This window comes from Anser cygnoides, chromosome 4 (genome assembly GCF_040182565.1).
Source record: "Anser cygnoides isolate HZ-2024a breed goose chromosome 4, Taihu_goose_T2T_genome, whole genome shotgun sequence".
NCBI lineage: Eukaryota > Metazoa > Chordata > Aves > Anseriformes > Anatidae > Anser > Anser cygnoides.
The window spans coordinates 75116176-75137241 of NC_089876.1; the positions used below are offsets into that span (position 1 = coordinate 75116176).

At 39.1% G+C, this 21066-nt stretch overlaps 1 protein-coding gene across 4 annotated transcripts in view; it reads left to right on the top strand.

Moving 5' to 3' along the window:
• Positions 1 to 21066, top strand: part of NPNT (nephronectin) — a 50700-nt gene that overhangs the window by 13558 nt on the left and 16076 nt on the right. For 2 of the 4 annotated variants that reach the window (XM_066996836.1, XM_066996837.1), the window contains 7 exons: positions 3096 to 3188; positions 5740 to 5832; positions 10653 to 10772; positions 11551 to 11670; positions 16581 to 16715; positions 17398 to 17520; positions 19441 to 19791. In XM_066996836.1, coding sequence (XP_066852937.1) covers positions 3096 to 3188; positions 5740 to 5832; positions 10653 to 10772; positions 11551 to 11670; positions 16581 to 16715; positions 17398 to 17520; positions 19441 to 19791 — 1035 coding nt within the window. The remainder of the gene's footprint in view (positions 1 to 3095; positions 3189 to 5739; positions 5833 to 10652; positions 10773 to 11550; positions 11671 to 16580; positions 16716 to 17397; positions 17521 to 19440; positions 19792 to 21066) is intronic. The other 2 variants (XM_048066440.2, XM_048066441.2) reach the window with 1 other exon arrangement.

Sequence of the window (21066 nt, forward strand, 5' to 3'; positions counted from 1 at the left end):
ATTTTTCACTCTTTATGAGTCTAATTGTATTAAAAAATTGATGCACTCAGTCTATTCATGTGTGAGCAGAGTACCTGGAATTATGCAAGAAAATAAATAGATTGGAAAAATAAAAGCAAACAAACAAAAAACAAGTTACATCAACATATGTCATGTATGTCTAGAGATCTACCTGAGAACTGAAATAATTACCTGCTATTAAATGAAATGCTGAAAGTCAGGCTCAGGTCTGGTTTTATACCTGGATTTCATTATTGACTTTGTGCAAATGGAACCCTAGTATGGGGCTAAGTTGATTGAGGTGTATCGAACTAATGATTTCTTGAGGATGCCACAGATCCCATTGTTTGATTTAGTAACATAGCCTGTGTCTTCTAGCTGTAGATAGTTGTTCTATATCATTTGCTTTAGACATTTAATTAATGCTAATAGCTAATTATTCATAATTATAATTATTTATTAATGCTGCTACATAATTTTTGGTCTAGTACAAAGATACCAGACCTTCTGAGTTAGATGAAAAATTTCCATTTCTAAATTGTATAAGGCTTTTTGTCTTTAAGTGTAAGATCTTTTTTCTCAGTCTGAGCTGCTACTAATGTATGCTTTATACATTTAAGAGGGGACTAAGACTTTTTAATGTCAGCTAAACTGAAGTTGCCACAGGTTCATTTAGGGAACTGTAACACTTCATACCAAACTGACCTCATGGTGCTCTGTGTTTTTAAAAGGCTAATTACTACCTACCTGTGTCCCACTTCACAATACGGATTTGTTTTAAAGGATGGTTGAAATCTCATGGAAAACATATTGGTAGTCATTTTTGTTTCTACACTAGTTTAATCACATCTTTTTGTTTTTTCCCTGGTGACTTCAAAGGCATGGACTTGGTCTTCATAGTCTTCATTTTGCCATTATTACCTCTAGTTAGACCAGGGCCGATGATGTCAGGAAGACGAGAGTCACTGGGTCTAAATGAGTTCTTAATGCAGTGCACATACTTTTTTTTTTTTTCCTGTTTATGACTAATGATTAAAAAAACAGTAATTGTTTCCAACTACAATGCTCTAGAAGTTTTTCATGATATATCAGTAGTTCTTCAGTTGTCTGCCCATCACCCGAGGGCACACTTTTTGAAACAGAACATTTAGCAGTCTACTAAACTACTTCAGCCACTTTCTCTAATTGGGTGATGTTTCTGTTTCTTTGTTTCTGACCAGTGTTTATAGGAAAAAAGCTTTTGCATTAACTAAAAACATCCCGCTCTGTTGTCTTTTAAGATGTTCCTAAAGACAGATTTACAGAAGAAACTGCAGCAATGTTAGGAAGATCCACAAAGAGCAGTGCTAAAGATTGAAAACAAAGCCTTGTGTTCTTGGGGATATGACTGTTCGTATATGTATAATATTTAAACAAAAAAAAATGCCCTGATAATAGTAGAGGACAAATGCAGTCCTGAAACTGAAACAAGCTCATTCTGTGCTAACAGTTGCTTCTGTGGATGCAGTTGTGGGAACTGCTGATTCTGGAAGCTTTGCATCTTATGGAAAAGGTTTTAGAACATCAGAGATGTATTTGCATAGTTTTTTCATAACCATAACTAATCTCTTGTTTCTGTTTTAATTTTGTTTAATTCAACCCTGTTGAACAGCCTGGCTATAATGCAAGCTGCATTTGTGAGTGCATTCTGACAGATTTCTATTAAATTAGATCCTTAATACATTCAATTTTATGATATAGGCTGTTGTCAGATTAATGAATATTACAGCTGTGTTTAGTTAGTTACTTTGCAAATTCCAAATGATACTGTTAGCTTAGAAAATGAATGTAAAGCCAGGGTAAATAATAACTCCTAATTACAGAGTACTTGAGTTATGCCACCCTCTGATTTCTTTCTAATTTGTGTCTGTCTTGCTTAAGCAGTAAGCTCACTAGAATTGTACATCTGCATTCTGTCACAGAATGATAAACATAATTTTAGAGCTTATTAAATATTTCAGTTTTCCACTAGGTTGAAACAATAAGTTTAGTAAAAAAAGCTTGGAAATGTTGTCTAAAATTTTCAGCTATGAAATGGTTTCCAGAGTTATGCAGGATTCCTAGCACTCTGTAAATATTCCTGTTAGCATCTAAGAAATAATCCTAGCTCAGTAGAAATAAATTTGTGGATGAATTCTTATGTTTCTTCAAAAGCAGTGCTTATGTTATTTTAAAAGTTTAAGCATTTTATTTGTGTTATGTTGAGGGAGGTACCAAAGATGGTTTCATAACTATTGCTTCATGGAGTTCTGTATTTGTGCTCCATCTGGGGAATTAGAAATTACCTGGCAAACTTGACTTTGGAAGCAAATAGAACATAAATTCACATTCTGTGAGTGTATCTGTACAGCAGGATTGGTAATAAATGCATGAAATGTTCTGAGTGGAAGTGACTTGGATGCATGCAGTGATAAAGCAGCATATTATAGTGTTGCTTTTGCTTTTACCCAGTCCATTTTTTTCTCCAAAAGAAGAAAAACAAAAGTAATTCCCATGCCATAATCCAAACACCTGAGAGGGACAGATTCAGGCAAAACATTTGTTAGTAAGTGGACAAAGGATGTTGCTTAGAAGTCTCAGAAGAAACCTGTGAATACTAGGACCTGTACTGCTGCTACTGGTGACTGAACTGTGGCTCAGTTTGCATGTCAGCTATGACATTGATGCACACATTCCTGTATAGCCAGGGCATATTCGAGCTTTACCAAATGTAGTGACGTGAATCACAGCACACAAACACGCAGCACAAGTGAAGGCATGCTGTCTGCTAGCTGATGAGGTACTAAAAGAGTTTAATATCCTGGAAAGAGCACAACCTCCTGCTGTACAAAAATAGAATACTAATGAGGATCTCGTTCTTCCCACGTGTATTGGGGTGGCAATTATTTTTGAATGTGCATCTGTTGTTTGAACAGTGGTATTTGAGACACATAATGATGCTTAAGGGAGGAACATAAATGGTACAATTTTTGTTAGGTCATTGCCATTTGTTTTAAAGTAATGCACTGTCAGTCGGGACTGGAATGGAAGAGTAATGAGTGTTCTTCTGTTTGCAGCTATATGCCAGCCAGGGTGCAAACATGGTGAATGCGTTGGGCCAAACAAGTGCAAGTGCCACCCGGGATACACTGGAAAAACCTGCAATCAAGGTAAGAAAGCGAAGTCAAAGAAAGAGAATTTCTTTGTGAAATCACAGAGGTATTGTTGACTCCCGCCCCCACGAATGCTGTGTGTGTTGCCTGCAGGCAGAGGGTAACAAGCTCATACACCAGCCCTGTTACTGCTGTAGTTTTCTGATACGGGGCTTATGTTTGTGGAGAAAATGGCATCTGCAGTGGGACGATCCAAGGAAAGCAATTGCTTTTGTTCAGGTGAAATTAATGTGATTATCATCAAGTATGTATCTACCTGCTGCCCTGAATCTGAATCAGGTAATTTGGTAATCTTGTGTTCAGAGCTGTTATTTCATGAGGTCACAATGCTCAGGTTTGGATAGTGAAATAATATTTCTTTAATTAAAAACAATTTCCGGGATTCATTCTCATTTTTGTGTTTCTAATCCTGAACTAGGTAGCTAGCAATAAACTGCATTGTGTAAATAAAAGTTGGAAAGATGAAATGTTATCTTATTGAATTATCACCTTAGTTTCATTGTTTGTTTTTTTTGCCAAAAATTGATTATTAAAACATGTAGCAGTATAAGGATCACATAGCATAAAGCAAAATTGTAATACAGAATTAGATTTTGATGCCTAAGACTTGTTCGCATACACAGTTATCTCATTAAGACACTTCCCTTTTTCATTTGTTCCAGCCTACAGAAAATGTTCATATGTTTTCTGACAGTGCTTAGGATGTATGGTAGAATAATCTTACCTGAAGAACTAAAATGTTTTGTTTGTTTAAAAATGTGCCCTGGTGTTGCTAACCTTCTTTTGGTGTGTTGATTTTATATTGAATTGTTTTCTTTCAAAATAGATATATGTTTGTTTTCAGATTTACTAATCCTTCAAAAAACTATTATTTGAAGATTCATTTATTTTGTCATCCATTATTTTTTATCTCCTTTTCCCTTTACTCTGGACTGATTGTAAAGGATAGGATTATATGATTTTATTCTATGCCTGTTTTGGTCAGTCTGGAACTTTTTGAGAAAACAGTGCTGTTGTTACATGTATGTGTAACCATTTTTATATGTATTGATTGCTTTAACAATATCAGAAGAATGCTGTGCGAATTGGTGGACTGTGTAGGCTTGAACTATTCACTTTCCATTAAATGCCAAAGACAGAAAAATGTGATAAATGATTAAAGTAAGTCTTTTAGCCACTATTGATCAAATATTCTTGCATGCTATTGGTGACAAAGTTGCCATGACATACGTCCACGAGATTTCTGAGATGCCTGCTGATGGTGTTGTCCCAAAGGTACATCAGTTCAGGTGACTACAGCCTACATCTGTTCTACATTACATGGCTGTTCCTGGGGCCAGGGTATGCATTCTTGCCACGTGCTAATTCCACATTAAGATGAGACCCGAATGTGCACAGTTGATGCAGAGTCTGCTTTTGCTGGGAGGAAATCTGAATGTGTGCCTGGGAGGGGGGCTGAGCATGGCACAGTCTGGATGGCTGGGTGGATTAGAAGTGTGGGCATCTCCTGAAGCCCGCTTACATACAGGGTAAGCGTGACCTGTGTTATTATACCTTCATATAGCAGCTCTCCTGTTCAGTCTAGGGGATATCTTTCTCATTTCTGTTCTAGAATAATAATTAGTAATAACAGGAAGTAAGGGTGTTGGCAGAAGAAATGTTGGAGTTCTGCAGAGATGGAAGTCTTTCTAGGATATGCGTGGCATTGGGCTTTAAAGTATGCTCAGATTCTTGGTGAAAGACATTCTTTGAGTATGAGTGCTGATGAACAGGCACGGGCCTCAAAGATAAAGCTGTATTCCATGCATCAACCCAAAAGAACTACGCAGCCTCACAGCAGGACTGTTGAACTTGGACTGTGTGATGGTGCCTGAAGGCTTGTCCCTTTCCAGTGGCAATCTAGACCTTGCTTTAGGTCACTCAGGAATTAGGATCATCTTTCTTATTACATTGCTATTGTCAGCAATTTATTGCAGTGACTTTGTACAATAGATAACCACGCTCTCACCACAGTGCTTTCAAATCTAAGTGACTTCAGTGTTTCCCTTCTAGCTTTTTAATCCCAGGTTTACAGCTCTAACCAATTAAGAAAAAAGCTGAGCATTCTGAAAGAAAATACCCTCTGCCAGCTCTCTAGTTTATAGTAATAACAGGGGGACTAGTACTTCTTACAAAATGTGTTCACCAGAAAAGTAATACCAACTCTTCAATAAGATCTGTATTCACAGACAAATATAAACAGTTGAAAACTTGCAATTTTTACTCGCGTTTGGAAGCATGTGTAGGTTACTTCCTGTGGTAGGAAAAGGTTGTCTTTAAATAAAGAATATAAAGCATCTGTTCTGCAACTTCTCATCTTCTTATTCTGTTTGTTCCAGGAACACAGTGCAAAAGTTTACTTCTTTGTATTTTTTGTAAAGCAATTCTTGTCATTGCCTTTTTTTTCCTTTTTTTTTTTTTTTTTTTTTTCCCCTTATTGATAAAGTAATGCATATGACAAAGATTTGGTCACTTCATTTTTATTATGCCTTCTTCCCACCCTGTGAAGATGAGCAACCATATACAAGTCCGCCTGCTCAGAGCAGTGAAGCGCGTCTATTCCGCCCCCTGGATCAGCATGCAAGAAATACACCTTCAAGGGGTGAGATGGTCCCGCATCTCAGGCGGCGTGCTCCTTCTCCCTGCACGGCTTGAAACAATAACAGAATTTCTTGCAAAGGGGTTGGAGGCTGACAGACCGATGGCTGTGATGCGAAAGCTGAACCTGCCGTGTCATTAGCATGCAGAGCAAATAACTGATTGTATTTCCTTGATACTGCATGCCTGTAGTCTGAAAGGGCTTGACTCTCCACTCTACTCACTGTTGTATCTTGCTTTTGTTTCTTTCCCCTGCTCTTCTTTCAGGACCTGCACTTTTAAATTTATTTCTAAGTTCCTTCGTAAACTGAGAACGAAGGAAAATGTTTATCAGGTCAGATAAAGACAAAACTGTGATTTATATAAGGCTAGAAGTTGAAGAAAATGGGAATCGTTAACTTCTGCATTTGGCAGCTGTCAGTTAATCAGACTAAGAGATGAGAGGAAAACCCTTCAGAGTGACACAAATCTGTCATAAAGACATTTAATGTGGTAGTGTGTTGATACTTGCTGGGAATGAAAGCTGACCTACTTTTCTGTAGTATGGGCGACAGATTATTTTTTGACTTTGTTTCTGGCCAGTGGCTTTCTTCTGTCTCAGCCTGAGTAGACTTGGTATCGAATACTTGACTTCTGTGTTTACTGATTCAAGCTAGCTAACAGGGAGAAAAATGCAGAGAGAAGGTTCAAGTGTTGGAGTCTACTGCGGAAACTAATTAAAGATAATAGCAGAGCGTGCTGTGTCTTCCTAGGAAGATATGCTTATGCACTCCAGTGTTGGGTGTGCATCAAAGCTGGTCGTTATCCAAGATCATGTGCGACGCAGTTGTCAGAGAAGTCCCATCTGGATTTTCCAGCACAGATATGTTGTCATTTCCTTGCATTCACATTTTTCTTTCTTTTCTTTAAAAATGAAATACTTGTGCTCAGCTGCCTGTGCTTCTGTTATGGACCTGCTTTCCATAGTGCCAACAGGGTGGTGTATTCCTGCAGAGGAATTAAAGGAACTTGTTAAACGCTTCAATAGTGTTGGTCTTTATGTTTTAAATTCCAGTGCGAAAATTGATCTATACATTTGAGTTTATACATTTTAGTTTCCAAATTGTTTTTCTTTAGAGGAAACTTCTAATGTTTTCTCTTTTCCTCTTTTGATGCATAGCCATTTGTACTGAGATATCTTTATATATGTGTTGTTTGAAGTATGCAATCAATATCTTTGGGTAAGTAACCTGACCTTTTTAAAACCAGCATATGTTCAAGAGGTATGTTGCTATAGCTGGCTTTTTGACTGCTAACATTAGCCTGAACCTGTTCTTGAAAAAAGGAGACCTTCTTTAAGGAGCAAGAAACACATCTGAAGCAGATAGAGTATATTAATAGCAGGAATGTTTCAGTGCTCCCCCATCCACGTGCAGTATATCCGGACTGTTCTGCGGGAAGCACGCTGTCACGGATTATGGGAGCAAGGGGGTAGATGGAGGGAGCTGTCAGCATGTTCACACGGGCCTTTATAGAGAACCAGGAAGACCTACCAGTAATTATATAATAAGTGTGCCTGCTGGAAACTGAGTGGTGCTCACTGTGTGCTTTCAGAGTACGTGCCTGTCTTTGCTGCTGAAAAGGAGAAAAAGACAAGTTGCACTTCGGGGAAAATAAAGTGGGCTGAGCAGTGTGCTTTAACACAGCCAGTTTGGAGGCTGGCTCTGCTTTTCAGGAGCCAGAGCGCTGCCAGTACGTGTTTTCCTGAACAGCAGCATTTCTTCTGACTCCATAAGTTTAAAAACGTCATCCTCTCAATAGCTAATGTCAAAGGCAGAAGTGAAAACCCATGACACATGAGTTTTAGATTTAGCATGGAGCTGTGCTAGCAGCTTATTTCTGATGCCTTGTGACCTTAGCCTTCTGTGATGGCAACCAAGGTTAAAAAATCTGACTGTTTAAAGGTGCAGGCATTTTATTCACAGCCATGTATTTTAAGTTCTGAATCAAAGGAGTAAAAAGCTGATCAGACAGCATTTATTTACAGGCAGAAACAGAATGAAGTGAACAAATAATTTAGTCAAAATTTCACAAACAAAATGCATGCGATGTGATATCCTAATGCAGTTGATGCATCTACCTTTTCAGATCAGCTTATTCTCAGAGTATGTTACTAATAGTCATCTATTTGTCAACACCTGAGCTTTCATTTCTGTACTAAGAATATTTTGTACCAAATTATATAGCATTCAGAGTACTGTGGGACTCCAGTTATTTAAGGGCTATAATGTAATCTATACTTTATGGAAGATGGCAGATTTTAAACTGAGAACAGCCATTAATACTTACGTCTTGCAACTCTGAATCTGTGGTAATAGCTCTATAAGTGAGAGACAGTTCTTAAAGGTAGCATCTTTGGGAGTTTCTCAACTTAGACCTGAAGTGCAGTGGGATGTAACCACTTGCAGATCATACAAGTACTATTAAAATCCTGCCCTGCAGCTTCATTTCACCATTACTTTCCTCATCCTGTCCCGACTTCGAGTAAAGTATTTCATACTTATCTCTGTTATGTATTTATTTTGTGAAGTAATGGGTTTTGTACAAAGCAGGAAAAATATATGTATTTTAGACTTAAGAAATTCTCTTTTTCTTAATTCAAGATTATTCTTGAGCTTGAACCTCAATCAATGGTGTAGGCTCAGTGCAGATACTTCCATGAATTGTAAGTCAAACTCCAGCAATATTATTCCATTTAGTAATAACTTTTTAACTTTTTTTAACTTTTTGGATATGTAGGAAATATGTTAGTGCAATTGTAATATTTATCAGGAGGATATTTTTACAGAAATAATATTTTTATAATATTTAATAATAATATTTAATTTAATAATTTAATAATATTATTATTTAATAATAATAATTTTAATATTTTAACAGATAATATTTTTACAGAATTCAAAAAAAAAAAAAGCCTTTTGTGTTGCCTAGAGAAGTTTGCCTCCCAAAATCCAACCTTTTACCAGTTTATTATTAAGCATTTTATATAATTTTTTTTCTATAAAGATTTTCACAATAATAACTTGTCCTCCCCCTTCAGCATCAGCATCATCTGCTCTCCAGTTTGGCCTGTGCACATACTGTACTGATACTCAGAACTCTTAGCTGAAGGTCCCGATTTCACAGTAGAAAACGTCCGTCTCTTCTACAGCTGTTTCTCTCTAACACGGCAGGTGCATTTTATGATTCTGGTATTGGTGCCTGCTGGGAGAAGTATGTTCTCCGAGCATCTCCAGAAATGTTTTTAACCTCCTGAAGAGTGAGAGAGTTTGAAGGGGATGCTGTTTCTGCAACGTGTGCTCTGCAGAAAGACTGCAGAGAAGGTCATCACTCCTCATTTCCAGGGCACAGGTCCAGCCCTCATTTTGGCAGCTTTTCCTCTCTGAAGTCCTGCCTACATTCACCTGGTCTTCCTTGCAGCTGTAGGAGTGAACATTCTCCTTCGGGTTTCCTAGGAAAATCTTTTCCAGAACTCTTGCAGGAAGAAGGGAAAAATTGTATCCCTTACCATTACCCCGTCCCAGCAGAAGGGAGCAGAAGGTATCCTTATCCCTTAACCTGCTGCCCTTCCCAAGGCCTTGGAAAATGAAATCAGTTAGGAGACAGGTTGTGGGGAGAGGCATATATGATGATGCTTGCTCTTCCTTGGCTCCATGAAGATGAAAACAAAATAACTCTGAAGATGATAGATTTTGATTTTCTAACACTTCTGGAGCTCTCGGTAACAACCGTGACATAGTAGAGTGCTCATTTACAGGTACCAGCAAAATCCTTGAGGATGGTTTTGGGTTACGTTGGTGACACTTCATGAGAATGTGTTTAATAGTGGAGGTGGCTCTTTGAAAAGTTCCTGGAAATACCACTCTCTCTGTTACTGTAACAACACTCCAGGCAGCCTTATGCAATACTGGAGATGAGGGCCCGTAATTCAGTTAAGTACTTGCTGGCTGGATTTGTGAATACATTTATTATGTTCACCTATTTTTTCATCCTTACTTGTCAATATACAAATAACTAAGTTCTGTGGAGAATTATTCCGTTGTACCCAATAAAATTAACATATTCTTGGGAGAGAATTCTGAAGGGTTTCCAGATCAATCTTGTTAGAAACCCTGTCAACTGATATGAAAATCATGGGCTGAATATTTACAAGTTATGTCATGAATTCTGTATTAAATTGTAAATCTGAAATATTAGCCCTTAGGCATAGTCCTTGACAAATATCACTGGTGTCAGGTAGTTTTTTCAGTATTTCGTAGATGGTAAGGAAAACATGTTCTCCATGAGATTGTTTTAAGTGGCTTCAAATCGGTTTTCCTGCCTTCCTCTGCAACTAATTTTGAAGCATGATAGCAAATCACTGAATCACTATCAGACTTGCTGATAGCGATTGCAGCAGTGAAATTTTCTTTCTCCTCCTCTGGAGTTCTGGCTGGTCCAAGTCATCAGATCAACATGGATAGTGGCAAGATCTGGGCAGCCTGAGCTTGTAGACTTGCTAATGAAACTTCTGTCAGTGCTTAATTTAATGCTAGTACTGCGATTTTTTAAATCATTTTTCTGAAAGGGTATCTGTGAAACAGAAAAACATATTCCACTTCGCAGGAGGACTGAACAGCGCTTCATGCAGTTTGTTCTGAACACTTGCTATCAGCTGGACTGCATCTAAAAAGCTAATTGCCGCATTTTTCCTTCTTTCTCCAGGAATTTGATCTCGTATTTCTTTTCACACATCCTTACTATGTTTTTGTTTCTTGTCCCCTTCCCTTGTACTCTTTGTTGCAGATCTAAACGAGTGTGGACTGAAGCCCCGGCCATGCAAACACCGGTGCATGAATACCTACGGCAGCTATAAGTGCTACTGCCTGAACGGCTACATGCTGATGCCGGATGGAACGTGCTCCAGTACGGCAAGGCTTGTTGCTTTCTTTTTGCAGTCTCCTCAAGATCCCTGCTTGGGCTTCCCTGGGAAACTTTTATGAAATTAAGATGAGTCCTACAGTAAAAGATTAATCTTGCTTGAAATCAGGCAATTGCATAAAATGAGCTGCTTTTTTTTATTTTTTTTCCTAATGAAATTAGGCTGAACAAAACAAGAGCAGATAGTTTGATTTTATTAGTTTTATTACAAGTTTTCCCAGAAGCATTCTTCAATGCTGTAAATCACTGATAATTGTCCTTCAGAGACAAGTGCTTGCTGTTTTCATTGCAGCAAGACACCTGCAGTTCTGTTGTATTATGTCCTTATAAATGTAAAATCATTAAAGCTGCAGATGTTGGTTGTCTGACTGGTATAAAATTGTACTGTCATCTCTCTGGAGATGAGGTTCCTACTTCATCACATAAAAGTAGATATTTTGAGTGCCTGGACAAAGGGAAGGGGAGAGATGACCTTTAATTAAAGGTACTTCTATTTTGAAATGTTGATATTGTACACAATGGAATTTATTTTCTTCGTGAGCGCTACTTTCCATGACACAACTTACTACAATTGTGGTGTTTTGGTTTTTGTCTTTCTTTTTTGCAGTTGCTCTTTTAAGGCATGAATGAATACCTGTCAAATTCTACAGGTGTTTCTCCATTTCTATTATATCTATACTGTGTCTTACTTCTCCAAAGATTTCAGTGACTTTCTGGTTCCGGTCAGATCCCTTATCTAACACATTCAATTATTTTTCCCTAGATGCCCTTTCTTGCTCAATGGCAAACTGTCAGTATGGCTGTGATGTGCTGAAAGGAGAAGTGCGCTGCCGCTGTCCTTCTCCAGGACTGCAGCTGGGGCCTGATGGTAGAACCTGCATAGGTAGGTGATCAGATGCACATTTCTTTTTTTCTTTTTTTTTTTCCCCCAAGAGACTTTTCAGCCTTACCCTAAATGCATTTCAAGAGTTTATCAGGTGTATTTTGAAAGCATTATCCATGCAGTTTAAAGACATTGCTAATAAGGATTGGGATAACCAAGGTAAAGGTCTCTGTACACTCAGTATTAATGGGATTTAGGCTCCTGTCTTTCTTGCCTAACTGTGAAAACTCCAAGTTAAACTCAGGAATTCGTACAGTATGGAAATGAAATATACTGTTCTCACATTCTTGAACATGGAAGAGGTGCTCGTGGTTAATCAGACTGTATTGTGCCACACGTTACTATGGTCTGAAGAACAGCATGACGTGATTTCATTAGTCATTAACTATACATCCCGAGTAGGCATGATGCTCCAGTGATTTTGCTATTTATATCCTACGCAGTGCTACTGTTTCGTAACCTCTAACAACCATGCAGAATTGTACTGAAAGAATGTAAGAGAGTATGGATGCCCTAATCATCCAATTGGGTGTCATGGCTGTCCACAGGGGTGGTGTTTCTCAAAGTGACTTACCCATGCTGACCGAGAACTTGGTGGCAGAGCAAGGGACAGAATCTAGATCTTCTGATGTGAGGAGCAGGCTCAGCTGTAAGAGTGTAATTGGCATGTCTATGCATGCAAAAGAATGGGTATAGCAATCAGAAAAAAAAAAACAAACACACATTGTCACATGCTAAAGAGATTGTACTGTGATTAGTCTCACTGTAGACATGGCAGATAGAGATCTTTGCAAAAGACTTGTACCATGTCGTAGTAAGCTGAGTGATTGTAAGTAGGAATTCAAGCAAATTGTACCAAATGTAGAAATTTGCTAAAAAAAAATACTTGAGATTCTCCTAGTGGGTGCATTTCTATGAGAAGTTCAAACAAACTTCATACTTACTTTGAAATAAACAAAGTACACTTGTAATCCAGAAGTCTAATACTCTGACCAGCAATATGACACCAGTAGATTTAAAAAAAACCAGCAAACAAACAAAAAAAACCCAAAAAAACACAACATTTTTTTTCTATTAAGGTGAAGAACTGTGTACCCGCATTTCAATTTGTATGCATCATTCAGATTGATCTTGTATCCTGTTTTTAAAATCTACAAAAATTTCAGAGCAGGCTTACACAATGCAGAGGAGGTAGTCATAGCAAGAGACTACCTATGTCCTTCATGGGTCATACGCATGATGTGGAGCTCTTTTTTGGTAACAAATGACTGTGACATGCATTCAAGTGTAATTTCTCTGTCAAGTTCGAGTTGCACTAAACCAGTAAATACCACCAAGAGTCAAAGTTATTTGGGGCTAGAACTTCATTTTTTCCTCATATGTGTACAACCCCATCACTGCTGGGGAGCACATCAGTTCCAAGGAGTGTACAGATACTACCACAGTGTAGAAGCAGTAAGGAAATAACGATGTAGATGACAGTAAGAAAATTGAAGCGTCTATTGGCTGCAGCTTGTGAAATCCTAGTTTGAATGGAATTTGAAAGACAGCTGGGAATTTAATGCTTATTTTTAGCACAGGTGGAAATTCCTCTAGGCATTATTCTATTCTTAGTTTAACCCATGCTGATCATTCTCTCGTTAAAATGTTCCTTCCAGACAGTAAAGAGCAACCGAACAATTTGCCTATGAAGGTAAATCACTTAAACTAACAACAAATTGAAAAAGAATTCAGCAAAATGTTCAGTGAAGTTAGGGATTAATTGACTAATTAAGGATTCTTGAATCAATAAATCAGTCATCAAACTATGTTGTCAGCTCTTTTGACTGGGTTTTTAATTTTATGAAATTAACAATATATACATTTCAGCTTTAGAAGGTCTGTAGTTATTTGAGCACTGAAAATGATAACTTTCACTGCAAAATAAAGTCTTTCTAGTTGCTTTGCTTGTGAATAGGATCTTGAAAATACACCCTTATAAACCTAAAAATCAAATTCTTTTAAAATCAGCCTCATAGTTTTTTTGGGTTGGTAATATGGCCTTATTCACAGCGGGATCGAAGCAGGTCAGCTTGTAATTCTGCTTCTCTATCGAACTCTGACTACGACAGTCATGAGGTTCTGTCTGCACTACTTGCCTTTGGAGCAGCTCCCTGATGCTAGGTCTGGGCACGCGCCTCCATTGCAGACCGGGCTGATCAGAATGCAAATCACCCCCTCGTGCCCTGGTTTTCATAGGAAGCATAGCAGCCACAGAGCGTTGCAGCAGGTAAAGGGAAACAGCCTCTGCACCATTTGGCCCAGGTGTGAATTGGCACAGGTCTGTCGGTTTGAAGGAAGCGACAGTCTGTGCTGTTTGAGAGCTGGAGGAGACTAACCGTAAGCACTTACATGCCATCTTCTAGCTAATGATCAAAAAGTGTTTTTCCCACCAGTAAAGAGCATCCACCCCACTTCTTATATTAAACGTAAGTAGTAAACATTTGCAATGTTTTCCCATTAATTTTGTGTCAGTTTTCAATAGTGTATCGATGAGCGGTTCAGTCCTATGTCTTTAGGTTGTATCATTGCCTAGAAAATTAAACAATACGACTACAGCACTCTCAGCACGCTTCTTACCTTATGTGAATTTGCAAAAAAAAATGGTTTTGTACAGAAAGAAAGGCAGGACAAGCTCCCTTAGGTTTTAAAGAACATAATCCATGCCATCATGAAATATGCTCAGTGACTAATATTTTTCCTACTGAATTGTTTTTTGAAGCCGTGGTTTAAAAATAAATAATAATTAAAAATCATCAGAGTAATCAAGAGTCTGAAATATGCAGCATTGAAATAATATTTGAATAAAGGGTAGAAAATTGTGGCTTGTAAATTAAATGCTGGTAAGGAACATGGTAGCATTTGTAAAAATGTTAATAATGTCCTCAGAGCCTAGAATGTTAATAATATATTTAAACCAAGAGGCAGGTCTGTAGGAAGGTTCAGGTGTGTGCCCTGTGTTGGCTTCATTTTCTTTCCTGTTCAGCCCTTTCCTGAAGCATTGCAGGAGTGCTCCAGCCTGAGAGTAGTGCAGAGCTGTGTCAGAGCAGTCTGGTGGGCCAGGAGGGTGGGAGCTGAAGGGCTGTATCCTTCTGTCCTCACTAATTCCTTATGCAGGGTGGGATGGTGCCAGCAGTTGCTGCTGGGAGAGCCCATCTGGGCAGTAATTCATGGCTCGAGGTTACTTTTAGCTTATGGGAAACAGCTCAGAGAACCTGAAGCTACATCTCGCCTGTCCCAGGTAGCTGCCCTAATTAACCAGCAGATTTGTTTCTATTAGTTCCCTGTTTGAACCATTCTTTATTAATCACGAATACTTGAGTGTGTCAGAGCAACCGTATGTCGGTGGTAACGTTTCTCCTGTGCTGTGTAAGAGATTCAGGCTTCTCTCTGCCTTGCTCAGGCCTCTTTCACAAGCAGCAAGGCATCAATCACTCGGAGTTTGTTTTGCACTCTTGACACCTGCTGCTGAAGTGCTCCTTTTTGGAAAAAGAATTGCGTGGAGAGCAAAATCTTGCTTTCCCATAGATGAAGAGCCCGATAGAGCTGCGGAGCAGAGGCTTGAACTGTGCCCCGCAGATAACCAACGAACGTCAGAAGCGGTGTGCGTCAGAGGCAGCTGTGCGTGGCAGGTCCCCACCTCAGTGAAGAATTAAGCTTCAAGTACTTAGCAGGCTGCAGCTCGGTTTCCAAGGGCTACAGAGTGAGTGGCTGTGTGTGGCTTTTGTGTATCAGCCTGATCTCCTGCCGAGAGCTCTGCAGACAGCGAGAGCAGACCTGGGTGAGTGCTGGCTGCTCCTCGGGCCTCAGCCCGGCATACTTGGCATGAAGAACAGCAGCTTCAGGGAGCTGAGAGGCATCAGACGTTGGCTGACCATCACACGGCTTCCCAGTCCTTTCTCCTTGCCTGGATGTTGCTTCATCTCCCTGGCAGGGCAAACGGAGCCACGTACCTCAGCACCTCTGAGACCTGAAGGTCACTTTACGTAGCCAACATCCCCATGACAGAGGGGTCAGCTATGGTGCAGGTACTGCAGGGTAAGGACTTGCAGAGGGGCAGGTACTGGCAAAGCATTCGGCCTGTGGTGACTACGGGTAGGTGACCCAGAAATACTGCATCCCTGGCATTAGCCTGCCCTCTTTGCTTAGAGCAAGTCCTGAACAGATGAAGATTTCTGGTAGGCTCAGTGTGCAGGTCATGGACTAGGGATGCCTGAGATTTTTATAAAAGCAAATTACTTTCTACTGCATGGTAATTTATTTCGAGTGGGAACACATGACCTGTGCTACAGGAACAATGTTTCAGGCATGTTTCAGAAAAAAGAATAACTGGGGTATATTTTATTATTCCTCACCTGTAAATCCAGATTTCTATCTTTATAACTTTGCAGGGCTTAGTGGGAGAAAAGAAATTTATACAGGTAGCACGAAAAAGCTTTTCTTCAGACAAATGTCAGCACAGTTCTAAGGATGAGTGCTTTGAAGCCTTGAAGAAGGCATTCTGTGGAGAGTTAGAGAACATCTCCTTTCCAAGGGGAAGGGCACCAGGATGCAAGACTACAGAGCAAGTGCTGAGACTTCGGTGGTGATGCTCATGGTGCCTCTCTTGTCATTCACAGCATTTGTAAAGGCTTCTGGCATGGGAAGCATAAAAATGTGGGCATGTGACCAGGAGCTGAGCTGAAGTGACACAGCCAGAAGTGCTCAGGTGTTACTGCTGGCTGACCAGCCTGCAGCCAGAATGACCTTCTCAGAAGTTCTTTGGCTATTCTTCTTCATTTTTTTTTGTTACGTGAAACCAGTTTAATATAGATACTATAGATTGTATTTTAACTGTTATGAAAAATAATGCAGTTCCTTTGTTTCCACAGATATTGATGAATGTGCTACTGGAAGAGTCATCTGCCCACGATTTAGGCACTGTGTCAATACTTTTGGAAGCTACATTTGCAGGTGTCATAAAGGCTTTGATCTAATGTACATCGGAGGCAAATACCAATGCCATGGTAATAATGTATTTCTTATGTGCATGTAACAGAGACACATATTCTAAACAGAAATTAATGGTTTAAAGAGGAATGTTTGCTTATTATGGCAGAAGTGTTGAAGCAGGTTGTTTTAGGTTGCTCTGCATCTCTATTTTAGGAAAGAATGGGTCATAGAAATAGATTGAATGCGAAACTGAAAGCATGTATTTGGCCCCAATTCTTGTAATTCTGGTGTTCCCAGATCCCACTGTCTTAGTTTCCCATGGCCTCAATGGTTATGATCCTTTCACTGAAAAAAGGATCATGTGGAGATAATGAGGTATTGGTTTATGTTTAAGTATGCTGTTTTGAGAGAAATCTGTGCAGAGCACTAGAATTTGGAGATTTTGCTTATACTACTAGCAATACGGAAATGTCGTATAAGCAGTTTCTACCTAGATCTGTAATAAGGAATAAATATTTTATGAAAAAAATAAAACGTTTTAATACCTGGGTGATTGAGAATGTGCGTATTCCTAAACTCACCACATTAATTTGCAGCTGGTTTCCTTTTTCTACCGTCAATTCAGTTTTATTGAATTTTCTGAAATTTGTATTTTTCCTAATGATCATACTACTGTTCCTGTTTTTGCAGGGTTAAGCAGAAAGTCAGATTTCTTTAATGCAAATTATTACTTTTTTTTGTAACTTTCTGTTGCAGATATAGATGAATGTTCCCTTGGCCAGCATCAGTGTGGTAGTTTTTCACGGTGTTACAATACACCAGGATCGTACAAATGCAAGTGCAAAGAAGGGTACAGAGACAACGGAACAAACTGCATACGTATGTAACACTGCTTTAAAAAAAACAATTCTAAAAGCACATGTGTCCATGAATCCTGTGTTGTAAATTTTGAGATATAACACTATCAGGCTCAGTTTCTTTCAACTATTTTTAATACTTTAAGAAAGGCCAGGGAATGTAGTCTGAGTTTTCTGAGTCTTCGCATGCTTTGATAAAAATACCTCTCTCTGAGACATTTTCATAATTAGAAAGAAATTCACCTCACCCTATTCACAGCTTCATTCTAGAGATTGCTTCAGAATGAGGACAAGTGAGTAAGCAGGGTAGGTCTGGTCAAACAGTGCATATTACTCATACGCTGCTATTATGTTCGTTCTGCAACATGCCCGTTTCAGCAGCTTACCACATCCACTCCCCGCTGCTCCCCAGATCTAAGCACAGCCGAGAGGATTTCTTTAGAAGAGTGCCCTGCAAGAGAATTCCCATCCTCATGTCCCTGTTGGGAGCAGCAGTCATCCCCTTTGGTACTGAACAGGCTGCTGGAGCTCTCCCCAGTCCTCCCTCAGGACTATGCAGCTCTATGATAGATCTGCAGAACCTTTTTGAGGACCCTGTGTTTGTATGCGGGTTCTGGTCGTTGGTGACTCACCCATCTCTTTAGAGAGCAGTACCACTGCAAACTGCGACGGTTTTAGCCATCACGGTTTTGTGGCCTTGCTAAGGTGATCTTTCACAACCTGAATGGTTACAATTATATGTGGACACGCTTAGTCCTAAGGTGCATTTGATATTTTAATACACCGTAATGTAAAATCTGCAGGCTATTCGAAACAATAGTAGTAAGCAGGTGGCCAAAGAGAAAACTTTTTTACCTGATATCATCAAACAGTTCATTGTTTAACAAAGAGTCGTTCTTCATTTTAACTCTGTTATACTTGAAACACTTGCACACACAATATGTGACTTGAATTCTTACTGGGGCTTTTAAGAACTCCAGTGAGATATAAAGGTTTATTAACAAAGAGTAAATTATAAATAACAAAACAGATTTTATTGCATTTTGTGTCTATAGAAACTCCCTTTGTGAAACAAAATTAAAATCTGTTGTCCTTTCTTTATGAAATATTAGGGAGGTGGTATTAATAGCAGGCAATGCCACTGTGTTGTAGGTGGTGCTCAGTTCACCTCTTCTTTTTTGTGTAGGCTGAAAAAAAACCATTTACTTACTTTCCCGGTGTTCAGCAAAGAGAAGGATTTAAATGAAAGCTAGTTGGTTTAGGTTCAATGTCTGTAATGTGATTAATGCTTGTTGACAAGGAGAAGTGTTGTGAGGAAGTGGAGAGGCCTGAAAGATACTTTCTTAAGCCAAAGGTATGTGCCTGTTCATGACCAAAATGGTGGTAACATTGGATTGTTACTAAGTTTGCGCTGCTCCTGAGTAAAAACTTGTCCAGTTTTACAGCATGGCTTAAGATCTACCCTTCCTGTCCGTGCTTTTTTTTACCTCCAGCTCTTTTGGGTACGTTTTGCCAATTCTGAAAGTGTTGATGCTTGGGAGGAGGTGGGGATGGAAGTCACTGTGTGCCTTCAGTCATTCTAAATCATCTCTAAAATACTGTAATGAGAAGTACAGAAAATTCGTTAGTGTTAATGCTAAAGTATGTGTCTAATTAGTAGAAACATTCAGAAGAAGAGAAATTATTTCAGCAAAGACTCTTCATGTCAATGAACTATATTCTTAAGTTTCTGGAGCGAGAGACTCAGATGTGCATTTTGGTCCCTTTTTGGTTCTCTCTGCAGTTATTCCTAATATTATGATTGAGCCACCTGGTCCATATCATATATTCAAGGGCAACAGCATGCTTCCTAAGGGAGGCCCTGGTGTAGCCAATAGGATTCCTGATGTTGGAGGCACAAGCCAACCCCTCAGACCACCATTTGTATCTGCTATCATTACAGAAAGGCCAGTGACCAGACCAACGACTCGACCAACAGCTGGGCCAACAACTCGACCCACGCCAAGGCCAACAACTCGACCCACGCCAAGGCCAACAACTCGACCCACGCCAAAGCCAACCACGAGGTACGTGCCTGTGACGACAAGGCCGGTAACAAAACCAGTGACGAGGCCTCCACCTCCAACACCACCTCAGCCTACAATGTTAAGACCCACGCTACCACCACAAAGAACTCCTGTGATAACAACACAATATCCTTCACATATTCCCATTGAAACAACATCTTCCCAAGGAATTACAGATGACAACAGAATCCAGATAGATCCTCAGAAACCCCGAGGAGATGTGTTCAGTAAGTAAATTTACATACCCTTTCATTTATTGGAACTGTAGATGTGGGAAGGTGAAAGCATTCACTGTACTATTCTGTTGGTTGTTTTTGGAACATTTTATCAATGTGAACAAAGACATGGAATTGAAACTGGTCATATGGTAAAGCTGCACAAATAATTGTTTCTATGACATAACAAAAACGTGGGAAGAAATTCTCGATGAATTCAACCAAAAATTTCAGTTTTCCTTCCTGAATTATTTGTGAGTATACTGTCCTGTGTAAGTGCTTAACCTATTTACATTTTCAGACGAAAGTTTTGGAGGGAGAAAGGAAAGCCATTTTATTGAAAAATAATTGAAATGCAACGTAACTTATACTCAGAAGATTCAAAAATCAGGGATTTGAGAGTCACTCTCAGAAAGCATATTTCCTTAGCTTTAAGAATGGTAATGGTAAAATGGGACCATGTCTGATTTCCTAAAGGCTCTGTTATGTTGCCTGTATTATATGAATCCAAATAGTCTTGGATGCTTATGACTAAGCAACTGTAGAATTGCATGAAAATATTGTGGAGGCTATTTTTATGGACTGCATCTCTGAAAGTGGATACGTAAAAGGTGAGGATACTAAAGATTCCCCTAGCATGAGGACATGTCATTTTAAGAACTGCTCTGAAAGACACAGCACTGTTTCTACGCCAGCTTTAGTGCGTGCCTCCGATGACTCTACTGGCACATGTAGAGTTGCATACAGCTGCCAAGAAACATTCAACACCCAATTTTATCTTTAGTTCTGCTGCAAATTTTAGAGATGGGGAGGGTGTGTTGGATCAGCCCTTTTCCTTCAGCTTGACGTACAATGAAGCTGCAGGAGTGATGGAGGAGGAGGAGGAAGTTTGCTGTCTCAGAGAAGGTGTACAAGCAATGTGGGAGTTTTTTTCTGGTTGCTTTGGCATCTATGAAGTAACTTGTTGGGCTGTGTTCCCTTAGACCATGACATAGTGAAATAATTTCTTCCTTATAAAAAATGTTTTGTTTTCTCTGTTGGTATTTTGTCTGCTGTAGACAATTTGATAAATTCAAACTAGAGACAAAAACCGACTTAGAGTTTGGGAAGATAAATCCTGTTCTGGCTTTTTCCAGATTGTTTTTAAACAATTCAAATAATATATTCAGTTAAATAATATTTTAATATAAAGTTTTTAAAAAAGAGTAAAGGCTCCTGAACATTAATATAATGGAAGCAATAGTTAAAAATACTGGGTTCTGTGGAAATTAGTTTAGGCTATAGCGC